A 15,326-nucleotide genomic window follows, 5' to 3' on the forward strand; every position below is an offset into this window, starting at 1 on the left:
AAAGATTTTAAATTCCAAACATGTCCAGACATGGACATGCAATACCTCTGACAATGAGAACGTAAGGACCTAAACTTTTCCCCCAGTAAGAACCAGGATGAACACATCTTCAGAGTGACTTTTTTGTGAAAAGCATCTGAAGCCATTTTACAGCTCAAACCCACACAGAAGGGAGGGGAGAAGCAGCTGTTTAGCCCACACTCCCAAGTACAAGCCCTGGAAAAGCCACCCCAGGTGTCAGCAGTGCAGGGGTTCCCTTGTGGCCCTGTCCTGCTCCTTACATCGTCATCCAGGGTCTCGTCATCCAGCTCCTCCAGCTGTGCCTGGTTATACCTGAACTGGATCCGGTTCAACACCTCTGTCAGCAACAGAACCAAGGCATCTTCGTACCTGCAGCCACCAGGGAGACACACAAAGAGTGGGGTAAAACCCTTCCACAAAGGAAAGCTAAAGCACAACAGTTACACCAAGCAGCTCCTGGGATTCAAGGTATCAGCTCATTTCAGGTCACAAGGTGCCTGCAAGGAAACAGCCTTGGCAATACTCAATATCCCCCTGCCTCTGGAAGGGAAAGGGAGGATTGTCAGCAATAGCAACAGCCCCAGAGCTCAAAACAGGAAAAGCAGGAGCAGCTTGCCAGGAACAACACCAGGTGTCCACAAACAGGAGGCACCAAGAGCCTCTTGTAGCCTGGGCTGTCCTCAGCAGCCTCTGCTGCTCTGCTCTGGGCACTGGATCAGGAACAGGGGAACCAGGGCAGCTGCTGCTGCCTCAGGTGGGACCTTGAGCCTGCCTGTGCTGCTGTCTCCTTCCCCACACTGAAATTCTTCCCTGAAACGGAGCCAGCCCCTTTCCTGCTCACACTGTAACACTGAAGGCACATCACTGAAATACCCCTGCACCTCTGGGGGCCGGGGAGCTGGCACAGAGCACACCAGAGAGCCTACAGAAATAATGCCACGCTGAAACTCAGCAGAGCACATAATCACTCCTGGTGCCACAACACCAAACTTCAGGGATTTCAAGCAGGTTTAGTCTGACTTTTCCTTGAAAAACTTCCTTCTCAAAACAGCTGGAGTCTCATTAAAAAACTCTGGTTTTTCTAGGGAAAATCAGGTTGGAGAAACAGGCATTAAAAACGAGTACCAGACACAGAGCATGACGTAAGCCAAGTGTCAGATGTGACAGTCAGCTGTGCCACCAGGCAGGCAGCTGCAAGCTCTGGGCAAGGTGGCGTAACCTTGCATTTGGCAACTTCTCCAGTGGTAAAAGTGGCACTGTGTACAAAATGCAAAGTTTCTGAACCACAGAATAGGAAAGGTCCCCTGTGCCCCTGTGGTGTAACCACTCCCAGACTGCCCAGCTCAGAGTTCCCACGGCTCAGGGATGTGGAGATGTCAGAGCTGTCACAGAGGACAGGCAGCTCTGACAAATGCACAGCCCCAACCACTCACAAGCTCCATTTATGATTTTGTAATCTGACAGACCTAGAGACAGCTTTTTGGTACAATTTTCTCCATCACAGCTGAGTGACACCAAGACAACATGCACAACATGCACATTAGGCAGGTACAGGAGTAAATCATGAAGTTCCAACCCAGAAATCTACTTCTTGAGAAATTCAAACCCCACAGTTCCCATGCTGGAAGGGGGAGCTGTCTGCTCTACGCTAGTTCCACTTTTCTTTGTGGTTATGATGCCAGGCTGACTTTTAGAAATTAACTGCTGCTGTTCAGGGTGCTTAAGGGAAAGAATTTTCCTTCTGCACTTAGCAGAACTAAACATGGCACAAACCATGGTGCTTTTAACCCTCAAAAACCCAGACAAGTCACCAGGATAGTCACCAGATTTTTAAAGTGGCAGCAAAGAGACTCTTCTCAAAAAAAAAAAAAACCTCTTTCAGGGTCAGCATCTTCCAAGGAAGAGCTGCCAAGCACTGCTGTAACTAATACACACAGCAGTAAGCAAGTGCAACTTCTCATTTGTATTTCTCAGAAACACATCCTCTACTTAAAGAGGAAATTTAAATTCCTAATTAAATAAAATTTGTTTCCTAATTCATTAATTAGTTGTATGAGCTGTGTGAACACTAAGTAAGCAACTTGTGTTGTAGTTCCCTCCTCTAATTTGTGCTAAAATGTGCTCCAGTTCTATTTTAGACTACAAAGCTTCCTTCCTCTGCCTGCAAGGTTCACACACAACATATGTAAGTGACAGTTGTCTACCCAAACCTGCTCAGCCTCAATTCTTGTGAATGAGTGTGAAACACTGAGGTTTATGCTTTTTATATTTCATGATTTTAGAAAAGGAAAGGACTCAGCCACACAGCAGGCTGCTGCAAGCAGTAGATTATTTCTCACAGCTCTTCCATGGTGACCACAAAGTCTCTTTGCTGCTTTAGGAAAAAATTCTTCCCTGGGAGGGTGGGCAGGCCCTGGCACAGGGTGCCCAGAGCAGCTGTGGCTGCCCCTGGATCCCTGGAAGTGTCCAAAGCCAGGCTGGACAGGGTTTGGAGTGGCCTGGGATGGTGGAAGGTGTCCCTGCCCATGGCAGAGGTGGAATGAGATGAATTTTAAGGTCCCTCCAGCCCAACCCATTCCCTGATTCCTGCCTGTCCCACCCTGGCAGCTCCCCAGCCCTCACCTGTTGAGCACTGCTTCTTTGTCTGCCAGGCGACTTTTGATTTTGCTGGTCAGGTAGTCCAAGAAGAGTGTCCAGATGTCCAAACAAGAAAAGTAACCTTCATGTGTAGGCTGAAAGACATCAAAATTCCCAATGAGTACCACAAGCTGTGGAAAGATGGATTTCACACAATGTAAACAGGAGTTAACATCCACTTCAATCCATGGGAAGAGCTTCTTGATTTACTGAAACGGTTCTAGGATTCACTGCAGAGATTCAGAGCTGTCAAAAGATGAGCAAGAGCTTTTGTACAAGGGCAGGAACCCAGGAATTACAAGGTTGGTCTCAGCATTAATTATCTCATGGCTTGCTACACCAACTTCCAGCATTCCAGTGTCTAAAGAGGCTCCAGGAGAGCTGGAGAGGGACTGGGGACAAGGCATGGAGGGACAGGACACAGGGAATGGATTCCCACTGCCAGAGGGCAGGGATGGATGGGAGATTGGGAAGGAATTGTTCCCTGGGAGGGTGGGCAGGCCCTGGCACAGGGTGCCCAGAGCAGCTGTGGCTGCTCCTGGATCCCTGGCAGTGTCCAAGGCCAGGTTGGACAGGGCTTGGAGCAGCCTGGGACAGTGGAAGGTGTCCCTGCCCAAGGCTGGGGTGGCACTGGATGGTTTTAAGGTCCCTTCTGCCCCAAACCATTCCATGATTCTGTGATATTATAAAGCTATTCCTTGTCGTTATTCCTGTGTAAATGGGGCTGAGTTGCACTGACAGCTTCTACAGCAAGGTAAAACCACCCTAAAGCCACAAAAACTACAAGAAGGCCACAGACTGAGGACAAAGAACAGCATCCCCAAACACAAACCAAGCAAGTCTGAGAGACTTTTCCAGCATTGTCCTTTCCAAGACAAAAAAATAAAGCAGAAGCTAAGTTAAACATCAGACAAGTCATTGTTGCAGGGTGACCTCTGTCTCCAGCTAAATCCAAGAGCACATTGAGCCATTTCTGGGAAGTTCCAGTAAGACCAGTTAAATGCTCTTTTTTAGGGGTTGACTGGGGCAAACAAGCTGGCCCTGGACAACAGAACAGAATGGGAAAAACGGGGATGTGGGGCTGTACCTGATGAAAAGTGTATTTGAACAGCAGGGCCAGGAATTCAACCACGGGGAATTGGGAGTAGGATTCGATCCTTCGGAGGTGGACGCTCACAAAGAGACGGAGGAAATCCGTGAACTTCTCAATGTAGCTGCAAGGGAAAGGAGAAAGCACTGAGAAAAAACAGGAAAGGTGCCCAAAGGGAAAGCAATTTCATTGAAATAGTGAAAGAAAAAGCCACTCAAAATCTTCTCATTCAAAGCAAAGTTACAATTAACCATCAGTAGAACGATTAAAATATAAAGCCCTGCAACAATTACCTACAGGATGGGCAACCCTTCATCCATTAACACCTGAAACAGCAGAAAAGACAATCTAGTCAAAAGCAACTTTAATATTCAGATAAATATCGAGTTCAACCAGGCCTGCAAATGAACACACCCCCCTCCACCCTGGAGAAAGAATTTGATAGCAAAGGTCATCGTACTGGTGGGGGCAGGATTAGTGAAATGAACTGTACATCTGAGGAATTCAGCTGGAAGCAAGAAGTTAATGCAGGAATCAGCAACAGAGGGGTTACATTTACAGCAGGGGGTGGGAGAGCCAGGGAGCTGAGAGCTGGAAAGGAAAATTTCTCCTGCAGTGGAGATCAGCAATCCAAGAGCTTCTGAGCTGAGCCCAAGCCTGGGACTGAACTGGGAAGTGAAAGAGAAATCTTCCTCCAAAGCACGGGGCTCCTCAGGGAATGTACAAAGTGGAGTTCCCAAAAGGAGTCTGCCACCAAATCTTCAGGGACTGCAGCAAGAGCACAGCCTCAGTGCAGCATGGACAGCTCTTGAGGGAAAAATGGCAAAGCTCAGTGGGCTGAGCTTTTACTGGGGAACACAGACACACCCTGCACAGCCTAAGCTTCAGCAGGGCTAAAAATCATCTCCAGACCCATCTGTGCAGCAGGAGTTAAACACTCCAGCAGCCACAGGAGGGATGGCAGCACCACACACATCACACACACGCAATTCCAGCCTTCCCTCGTGCCCAGAGTTCGGAAATGCACGAAAATACTTGAAGTTTGTATTTTAAATAAAAAGTTGGGCTCAGCACAGTTTCAGACAGGCATGAGCAGCCTGGTTTTACTCTACTGCCTGCTCTGCACTGCTGCAAACTCTGGGGATTTGGGGATTTCTTTTGGGAATCCCCACTCTTTCTAACAAGAACTCCCTCATGGCCAGCAGCACTGCCAGCTGACAGAGCTGCAGCACTGGGGCTTGTTGTGAACCCTCAAAACCACACACTGCTTTGAATATGCAGAAAAAGATGAAGTTCCTTCTTTATTTGGCACTGCCTACTTGACAGGAGATCACTGAGCACACCTGAGCACAGATCAAACACTTCCAAATCAAAACCAGGGGAAAAAAAATTTAAAAAAAGTCCAGACTCAAACATCCCCATCCTTTCAATTTTTATTTTCTAAACAGGCTCTTACCTGAGACCAGTGAAATTCTTCCTTGGCCCCCAGCCCCCTTCTCCAACCACTGAGCCATTGCCTGGATCCTTACCAGCCACTTCCCATATTTTGGGATCTTCAAAGCCAAACACAAATGAAGCAACAGGCAATTTGAACTTACTCTTTCCTGGACTAGTCTGGCAGTTCCAAAGTGTTCAGACTGATTTTTAACAGAACAAAAACAACCAGCAGCACAAGAGGAAGGCAAGGAAGGACTGCAGGGCCTGCAGGTTCTGAGCACACCCATCTACTGAAGGGGGTTTCTTCAATGCCCCTTCATTCAGGATTTTGTTATCCAAGCCAGGATGACACTTCCATGCACTAAGTCCTTTAATTTTGGACACAAGAAGTACAGCTGTACCCTGTAAATCCTCACAGCCTTTTCCACAGAGAAGACATAAGAAAGCTCCACTCCCCCAGAAGCCAGCTGGACTTTCCCAGTCTCCAGAACACCTTGGTTCCATCCCTATTTCAGACCTTAGCAATGAATAAAGGGGGTCTCCCATCTCCAGACACCAACGGTCCCAGTGGATGACAGGCCTAAGGAATGTCATGGAATGGCAACACCGCCTCTGCCCAGGCCAGCACAGCTCCACACCCTCCTGAAGCCTGGCCTGCTTGATATTGTCCATAAAAGAACAGTGAAATAGGGGACTGTGGGTTTCCAGGAGAGCTTTTCTGAAATCCAGAGGGGAATTCCTGCCTCTCTGTGTCTTGCAAGCAAAGGTGGCACATTCCCACATGTCTCATTTCTAGGCAGAGAGCAACACAAGTCAGAGCTAGTAAAAAATGAGCAGTAGAATTCCCTGTGAGTTTGGATTTACCACCCCAAGTTATACCTTTATCTAAGGATACAGAAAAGGAGAATTCTGCAGCAGAAACGTGCAAGTCTCTCTAGAAACGGACCCACAGCTTTTTTCCTAAATTTTTTTTTTCTCCTGAGTGGAAATTTATTTCCACCCTTGTGTACCCATAGTAAGATACTCAGCACTTTCACACAGTTACAACCTCTCTGCCACTGTCAGCAGCCCTGTGACAAGAGGCAGCACCAAGTCACCACCCTGCCAACACCCAGCCTTAGTCACTCAACAGCAAGAGGAGTCTCACTTCATTCCTCACAAGTAGGAATATCTGACATAAGAGAGTGGAGCTGTCCTAGGGAACAAAAGATGGCAGTAACACCCTGGAAAATGAGAATACACAGCTTCCCAAGGTGCTGCTGCTCCCCTGCTGCCTCAGCCAAGCTTGTGGAAAGCCTTGGAAGTGGAGCCACTCACCACTGAACAGAGCTCCCCCAGCTGTGTTTGGTGCTGTTTAAAAATAATTTTAAAACACGAAAATAAAAAGCAATCAGAAATGGCCATGGCTCAATAAAAAGTAGGAAGCTTCTGCTGTTTTCTCCCAAGTCATGACTCACAGGATGTGTCCCCACTCTGTGTCAGAGTGGCAGATACTGACCAGAGGGGACAGAGGGGACACTGCAGTGCCTTTACCTCACTGAGCCTCTTCTGTGTTCTGTGACAACAGGTTCAGCTCTGGTGCCACCTCAGACCTGCAGTCAAACAGCAACGAAGGGCAACAGGGGAGGGAAGGGACAGCAAGGAACAAAACCTGGGCCAGCAGCTCCCTCAGCACCGAGCCCTTACCTGGGCACACCTACCTCTCTGCCCGGCTGCCCTGGCTCAGTGCTCTGAAAGAAAGGCCATCAGACACAGCATGCACAACCCCAGAGCAAACCCCAGGGCCCTTCAGAGGAAGCACCAGGCCCTGGCACGGCCGCTGAGCTGCTCCTACCTCTCGTCCAGCTCCTCGAGGCGGCTCTTCACCGTGTGCGCGTTGTTCTCCCTGGTGATCTTCTGCAGGAGGTAGAAGGTCTGCTGGAACATGCGGAGCAGGTACTCCTCGAACTCCATGGGCACGCAGTTCTTGGACATGAGCTCGTTGATGCAGGCCATGGCCAGCACGCCCAGGCGGCCGCGCTCCTGCCCCAGCACCGAGCCGTGGCTGCTGCCGTTCACCGAGGACATCTTGCGCGCGCGCGTGTCGCAGCCGAAGCGCGCGAAGTGGAAGATGGTGGTGAGCAGGGACGGGGTGATGCTGGTGGACAGAGGGATCCAGCTGAAGAGGTGTGCCAGGCACTCCAGGGCCAGCGAGCAGATGTATTCGCTGTCCGTGTCCAGGATGGGGATGGGCTGGTTCAGCAGCTTGGCTGCGCTGGGGCTCTGCAGGAGGCTGCTCAAGAGGTCACCTGGGGGAGGGAGAGGTGTCAGGCAGGCACAAACCCCACCTGCCCAGCCCGGTGCAGGGCCAGGAGCTGCACTCTGATCATCCTTGTGGATCCCCTCCAACCCAGAACAGCCTGTGATTCAGCAGGTTATTTGTCTGAGAGGAATTGGTGACTTCTGTACTCAGGAACTGGCCTCACACAACCCTTCTGGCCTTACCAGGCAGGGCACTCATGATAGTTCAGGAAATACAACGCCACGGGGTGTTTTTTAGGAATTTATGATAAAATTCTATCCCTCCACAAGGCTGAGCATCCTTGATTCAAGCTTGGCACATCCCTGTTATGCTGAACGTGGCAGAGTCTTCTGCTGGCCTGTGACACTTCTGCTGATGTTCCCAGTCACACCAAAAAGCTCAGCCAGGACAGCGCCTCTTCCCAGGGACCAAATGCCATGGCAGGCACAGATCACATCCCCCAGCCTCCCAATCCCACCATGACAAAGCTTCCCAAGAAAGGTGGAGTTGGAAAAATTGGACACAGCCTCAGGATTTATCTTCCATGACTTCCTCCGGCCTCCAACTGAAGCCATATAAAGTTAATATTTGCAATATATCGTGACAGAGATCCACAGCTTCACCACAAAGCTGCTTTGTTGGGGGTATGCCAGCTCCTAGTTTCACTTTCTACCCAAACAAGGAACAGAAGTAATCCCTGCTTTCACTTTCTTTGTGTCAGCAGGTTTCTAATGCAGCTCCTGCTCAGTTTCTTTGACAGAAAGAAGGTTTTACTTCTGTTGTTACTTAGAGGGAAGCCACACAAGCCCCTCCATCACCTTAAGTGCCCTTCTACAAAGCTTTCATTGCTCCTCTGCACCTACTGATACTGAAAAAGCAGAACTGCAGCCACCACTCAAGGTGCAGATGAGCCTTAGTTCCACAGAGCAGGGAATTATTCCTGGCTGCTGCTGCTGTGAATTCTCTGTGGAACGACGTGGAGAAGCTGTAAAGTTAATCCTGCCTAGTCCAGGGTGAACTCTCCCCTCACATCAAGAGGACCACATGCACTCACCTTTCACCTCCCACCTCTAACCAAGCCATCAATAACCCAGAGACTCCCTTATCCCTGACGGCCTTTGTTTCCTCAACAGATCTGGAATCTAAGGGCCAGCTCCAGGCAGGCTACCCACAATCTCCAGGCTTCCACCTGCTGCAGAACTATTCACCCTCCCCAGGATGTTCAATACACTTCTCTTCACTGAGTACCTCTGCACCTTTAAAAACCTGGCACTTGCTGTGCTACAGAATCTGAAGTTCTTGGAGAACCTGAGTGATTTTTTCATGGAAATGAAACATCCTGACACACCAGCAGCGCCAAAACAACAGCTATGATTTACTGATCCACTTCCAACATACACAAGAGCCTGAGTGATGAACACATCCCTCCTAAGTCTTCATTTTTCACCAAGATTGATGTCTTACATCACTAAATTTGTAATTCCCTGCCAAGCCTTATCATTGCTTCTTTCTCCTGCACTCCAGAAACCAAAGACATCACGTGGCTATGGCTGAGCAAGACAATCCTGCCCTTCAGTCTTAGCACTGAACCCCCCTGTGGGCACATTCACACCTTGATTCACCTGTACAGCTCATCTTGTGCTTTTACAGACCCCCGAAGCTCAAAAAGGCCAAGTGCCAGGGCTGGGGCAAGCCCAAGCACAGACCCAGGCTGGGCAGGGAATGGACTAAGGGCAGCCCTGGGAGAAGGACTCGGGGTGTTGGAGGATGAGAGCTGAACATGCCCTGGCTGTGAGCACCCAGAACCCCCCTGTGCTGGGCTGAGCCCTGGTATGGGCAGCAGGGGAGGGGGGATTCTGCCCCCTCAGGTGAGACCCCACCTGCAGAGCTGCTCCAGCCCTGTGGCCAACAGCAGCAGGACCTGGAGCTGCTGGAGAGAGTCCAGGGGAGCCCATGGAGATGACCCAAGGGCTGGAGCCCCTCTGCTCTGGAGCCAGGCTGGGAGAGCTGGGGGTGCTCACCTGGAGAGGAGAAGGATCCACGGAGAGCTCAGAGCCCCTGCCAGGGCCTAAAGGGGCTCCAGGAGAGCTGGAGAGGGACTGGGGACAAGGGATGGAGGGACAGGACACAGGGAATGGTTTCCCACTGCCAGAGGGCAGGGATGGATGGGAGATTGGGAAGGAATTGTTCCCTGGGAGGGTGGGCAGGCCCTGGCACAGGGTGCCCAGAGCAGCTGTGGCTGCCCCTGGATCCTGGAAGTGTCCAAGGCCAGGTTGGACAGGGCTTGGAGCAGCCTGGGATGGTGGAAGGTGTCCCTGCCCATGGCAGGGGGTGGGGTGGGATGGGCTTTAAGGTCCCTTCCAACCCCAACTATCATTATTCTTTTAAACACTGAGTTCAGCCAACTCCACAAAAATCAATGAGAATTAAAGATTCTCATCTTTTAATCCATCCACACCAGAAACTCTCAATTACATTCCTGTAACTCACAGCAGTTGGTTCAAGTGCTTTGCACGCAGTTAAATCACTGAAGCTCTGAGGTTCAGGGATTTTCAGTGTCTTTGCACACAGGTGACAAATTCCCAGCATCAGCTGCACTCATGCCAAAGGAGAAAACTCCCAGTGACTGCTGTGCAGCAGGAGAGCAGCCACAAATACTTCTGCAACTCATTTGTTTGCCATAGGTGAGTGAATATTAAGGGATTCATCAGGAAATGTGCTATAAATCATGCAAAGACAACATTTGCAGACTGAGTCTGTTGCTGAGTAAATCCTACACCATGGCAATAAGTGAAATGTTGTCCAGCTTGGGACATTATCAGAGCTCCTTTGCTGAAGTGATATGAGAAATGAGTTTAATGTTGTCTTCGAGTGCTATTTAAAACCTGTGCAAGACTTGCAAGTAACCATTTCACTCCACTTCCCTGTGCAAATGAAAAATAGGAAGTAGAGGTTTTCTAAGTTCCTAAAGAGATTTGGGCTCTGATGGAAGATATTAAACATTTCTGGGGACTCAGGAACTTGTTTTGCCTCTTGGAACTTCAATCTCACCTGAATGGAAAGAGTAAAGGAGCAGCCTGGCTCAAGCAATGAAAACATTCAAGAGTCACCAGTCCTCAGGAATTGAGTCCTGCATGAACTGAGTCTCAGAGAACACAAAATGAGCAAGCAGTGGAGCAGAGGGAAGCACCTGGTGCTCTTTTTGGAAGTAGTGGAATCATCATCTCTGGAAGTGTCCAGAAGCCACATGGATGTGGCACTTGGGGACATGGTTTAGTGGTGGCTCTGGCAATGCTGATTAATAGCTGGATTCAATCTTAGAGTTTTTCCCAACCTTAGTGATTCTGTGACTTCAGGAAGTGGAAGCACAACCACTTTTAACATGGAGACAGCAAAGACACAGCACAGAAAAATAAAACTGAGAGAGTTTCACACAAACAAGTTTGCATAGGCAAAAAGGCACTGCCAGTATGGTCCTGGATCTTAGCAATTATCTTGAAACAACACTGTGTGAAAACTTTGTTTGTTTTCCCTGAGAGGGGAGAAAGGAAAAGCCCAGCACAGAAGTGCAGCCAACTTCCAGTTCAGGAAATATGATCCCCAGTCACGAGGTGAGCACACAGGTGGATGAAAGCTGCCTCAGCACCAGCCCCAGGGGACTGAGGGACATCTCCAACAGACCTCCACGACAGCCAGCCCAGAATTTGTTCTATCAGTGCCCTCCTCGAGCACCATTCCTGGCAATTGACACCACAAGCTTTGATCTTTCTGTAAATATTTCCAAAACTCTTCCCAGCTACAGCAAAATCCACCCTACCCCTGCCAACCCAAAGGAATATTTCTTCCCATTAAAGCTTGTGGTTTGTACAGAAATATAGAAGTATCTTGAGCTCTTCTACAGGAAAGGAGCACTCAAAATGCTGCTCAAGCTTCAATGTGAAAGGTTTAGCACTAAGCAAAACACTGCCAACAGCTTATCAGAGGCAGCAGTCTGGAGCTGCCTGGTGCAATCTGGCCACAAGGAAATGATCTGCAGCTCCCAGGGAACTGCTCAAGGTCCCAGGGACAAGGAAATGTGTGCCAAGGACAAGGACACAAAAATGTGTTCTCCATTTTGGAGGTAACTAAGAAATAGAGATGTAGATAGGTTAACATCAGATAAGCACTCACATAAAAGTCTAACAGGAATGGATAGAAAACAAACTTTCACAAGCACAGAACAGTGTGGGTAGGAAGGGACCTTAGAGCCCATCCAGTGCCACCCCCTGCCAGTGGCAGGGACACCTCCCACTGTCCCAGGATGCTCCAAGTCCCATCCAGCCTAGCCTTGGACACCTCCAGGGATCCAGGGGCAGCCACAGCTGCTCTGGGCACCCTGTTCCATTTCACAGACTTGGCTACCTTTATTTTCTTTTTCTCAGGTAGGATTCAGTTTTGCTCCACTGGCTTTGATGTGCCAACAGCTGGAATTCAGGAGACAATGCAAACCCCATGCAAGGCCACAGGCTTGGGGAAGAGGGGCTGGAAAGGTGCTCAGTGGGGAAGTGTGCCCAGGTGGGCAAGAGGGCAATGGCACCTGGGCTGGACCAGCACTGGGATGGCAGCAGGACCAGGGCAGGGACTGTCCCCTGTACTGGCACTGAGGGGAACCACCAGTCCTGTGTCCAGTTCTGGGCCCTCACAACACTGAGGGGCTGGGGAAGGGAGCAGAGAAGGGAACAGAGCTGGGGAAGGGGCTGGAGCACCAGGAGAGGCTGAGGGAGCTGGGAAAGGGGCTCAGCCTGGAGAAAAGGAGGCTCAGGGGGGCCCTTCTGGCTCTGCACAACTCCTGACAGGAGGGGACAGCCGGGGGTGGGTTGGGCTCTGCTCCCAGGGAACAGGGACAGGACAAGGGGAAACAGCCTCAAGTTGTGCCAGGGGAGGTTTAGGTTGGATATTGGGAAAATTTCTTGCTGGGAAGGGTGGTCAGGCCCTGGCACAGCTGCCCAGGGCAGTGGTGGAGTCTCCATCCCAGGGGGGATTTAAAAGCCATGTGGATGTGGCACTTGGGGACATGTTTTAGTGGTGGCCTTGGCAGTGCTGGAGTAACAGCTGGATTTGATGACTTTAGAGGGCTTTTCCAACCTTAACAATTCCATGATTTTAACTCACTGTCACTACAGCATTTTGCACTGAAGTTTCAGGGAGGTTTCTGCCATCTGAGGATGACAAGCAGTTCTGTGGACACATTTCAATGACATTTGCAGTGGGGCATCCCCACAGTGGAATTTGTTTCTTTGTGTAGGGTTTTTCTTTCCAGTCAGGAATTTACTGGCCTGTGAAAAGCTCTGGGAAAGGGTTATTAGGTTAGACAGCAAAGGAAGGACTCTGTGGCTGATACTGAAGGTTTAAGTACATGGAAATCCCATCTTGTAGCTTTTCCTTACCACTTTCTCCTGAGGTTGGGGACGGTGGTGGAGTGGCAGCAGTAGCACTGTGCTTATCCCAGATGCTCTCCAAAATACCTGCCCAAAGAGAAACCTTTCAGAAGTGCCTTCTCAGAGACACACTGATGCAACAAACACAGCACAGACTGCAGGGCCCTTTGCAGAACACCCCTCGAGTGCACTGAGAGGGACAGAAACACCACATAAAGGTTTTGGGCTCACTGAGGGAAGGTAATCTCCACCCCCCTCGTGGAGGGAGCTCAGCAGTTGACCCAAACGCTGCAGGGCAGAGCTGAGTGCCCCAAGCAGAGCAGCAGCTGCTGCATCGTCCCCAGTTTGCTTCAGCGAGCGCCAGGAGTGCCAGGCTGGCAGCACCTCTGGGTGCTGAGGGGGCACAGGGCTGCCAGTGGCACGTGGCTCGTACCTGTGAGCAGCCCCAGCACTGTCTGCACCTGGTCCAGGAGCAGCTTGCGCAGCTCCTCCTTGCGCGCCACGCTCAGGTCCTCGCGGGGACACGCCAGCTCCTCCGAGGTGGTCTTCAGCATGATCAGCCCCAGCGGGGTGGTCACAGGAGACTGGATCAGCTGAGGACAGGAGAGCAGGGTGAGGACAGCGTTTACTGACAGACAGGGGTTAGCAACACTGCTCACAGGTTACAACAGCCTCGCCACCGAGGGCACTCCAGTTCCCACAGACATGTTCGACTTCCCCAGACTCGAATCTCTGATGTTGCAACAGCTCAAGCCCCATGGGAATTGGGGTTTCAGGAGAGCTTTCATAATGCCATTGCACACATTCTGTGTCCCAGCACGGCACAGAAACAGCCTGTCCCTTCTGTTTGCTGCATCCTCTGCCCTCAGCCCTGCCCAGGGCCACCTGAGCACCACCAGCAGCTCACACCTCACAGCCCAGCAGCTTCCCCAAAAATCCCTCCCTTCCCACATGGCCCACAGGCTGCAGCCAGGAGCAGACCACAGCTGAGGGACCTGAGCTCCCCTTGCACCTGTACTGGGTCTCCAACTGGAAACTGCATTTCCCCATGCTGGAACAGGACTGTACAAAAAGCTGACTTGTGCTTCATCAGCCACTGGGATATTAAAGACTTCTTCCAAGTTTTGTTTCCAGCTGAAGGACAGCAGTGCTCTTCAGGGCTACCCAGACACATCCCAAGAGATTTATGCACTGCTCCCTCTGGGAGAAAAAAGTCCAAAGCCAATCCCAGTTGCTACAAGTAATCCTTGAAGCCATAATTCTGTAACAGAGATTGACTTTGCTCCTGATCACCTGACTCTCCAAAGGAGAGCCAGGCTGAGTTAACACCGCTAAAAACGCAGAGTTTGGTGAAATATTTGGGGAGAAAATAGCCCATCTAAAAGCTCTTCAAGGGGCTTTTGAAAAGGAAGTCCCAGACACAGGAGCAGATGGCAAAGAATTCAATGAAACACCCAACTTGTTGGTAAATTGTAAAGGGACCAAAAATCATCTCTCAAGATGTTTTCTGACAAATTCAGGGAGTTTTAGCAATACCAGGCACTGGTACCTCAGTCAGGCTAAACAGATTTTAAACTTCTAAGGAAGCTATACTTTATGTAGAATTACTGGCTTTGCATAATGGCAATACAATATCCCAATTTATCTTTGTTCTCCACCCCTCCAGTGGTTCAGTAAAAGATTTAGAGACTACTCAGAGTACTAGGATACAATTTAATGCTGAAGAACAAAGAACATGGCTGCAAATGATCTCAGAAAAAAGTCTTGAGACAAGGCTCATCTGCAATTCTAACAGCAATTTGTTCTGCTCCTGTGCTACTCTTCCTTCTGATGAGGCCCTGGAATTCAGCATAACTGCTTTTCTTCCACTTTCTCTGAACATTTTAGGAATGTGTCTGCCACATAAATTAATTTATGGAAACATTTCCCTCCACTTCTGAGCTCACAAGGAGAGGCATAAGGGAAAACAGATTCCTCAAGTGAGCTCTGCAATCCCTTAAGATAACCCTGGAGTGCTAGAAAGGCCAGGAGAGCTCAGGCTGCCTTTCAGTTCAGATCCAGGTGAAATGAGACAAAACTCCACATGGAGACAGTTATCTCCAAGTATTTCTTGTCAGACTGACAATTGAGGAAAAACCTGCAGCATGTCCCACTCCAGAACAATCAGAAAAGTGATTACACCAGCCAGCGATGAGCTCTGCAGCCAAGACAGGATTCTTTGAAATTTTGCAATTAATTCTAGATCCATTTGCCTTAACAAATAAACTCCTGCCACTCAAGGACTTGGATTTAAATAACTGCCTTGTGGCTTGGCCGTGGGCTTTGCTGCATTCAAATCATGTAATTATGTCAGCAGAAAAAGCCTGTGCAGCACTTCAGTTTACACTCAGCCTCTTTAAGCCAATTAGGAACAATTTTAAGGGAACTGGAGACAAAATTCTCC

General features: G+C 49.7%; 1 protein-coding gene across 2 annotated transcripts in view; it reads right to left on the minus strand.

The window, feature by feature from the left end:
* XPO6 (exportin 6) overlaps positions 1-15,326 on the minus strand; it is a 56,275-nt gene that overhangs the window by 19,430 nt on the left and 21,519 nt on the right. For both annotated transcript variants that reach the window (XM_063414269.1, XM_063414268.1), the window contains exons 5-10: positions 13,317-13,476; positions 12,893-12,970; positions 7,020-7,473; positions 3,746-3,872; positions 2,644-2,753; positions 282-390 (exon numbers count right to left, since the gene is read on the minus strand). In XM_063414269.1, coding sequence (XP_063270339.1) covers positions 282-390; positions 2,644-2,753; positions 3,746-3,872; positions 7,020-7,473; positions 12,893-12,970; positions 13,317-13,476 — 1,038 coding nt within the window. The remainder of the gene's footprint in view (positions 1-281; positions 391-2,643; positions 2,754-3,745; positions 3,873-7,019; positions 7,474-12,892; positions 12,971-13,316; positions 13,477-15,326) is intronic.

Source organism: Prinia subflava, chromosome 17, assembly GCF_021018805.1.
Source record: "Prinia subflava isolate CZ2003 ecotype Zambia chromosome 17, Cam_Psub_1.2, whole genome shotgun sequence".
Classification (NCBI taxonomy): domain Eukaryota; kingdom Metazoa; phylum Chordata; class Aves; order Passeriformes; family Cisticolidae; genus Prinia; species Prinia subflava.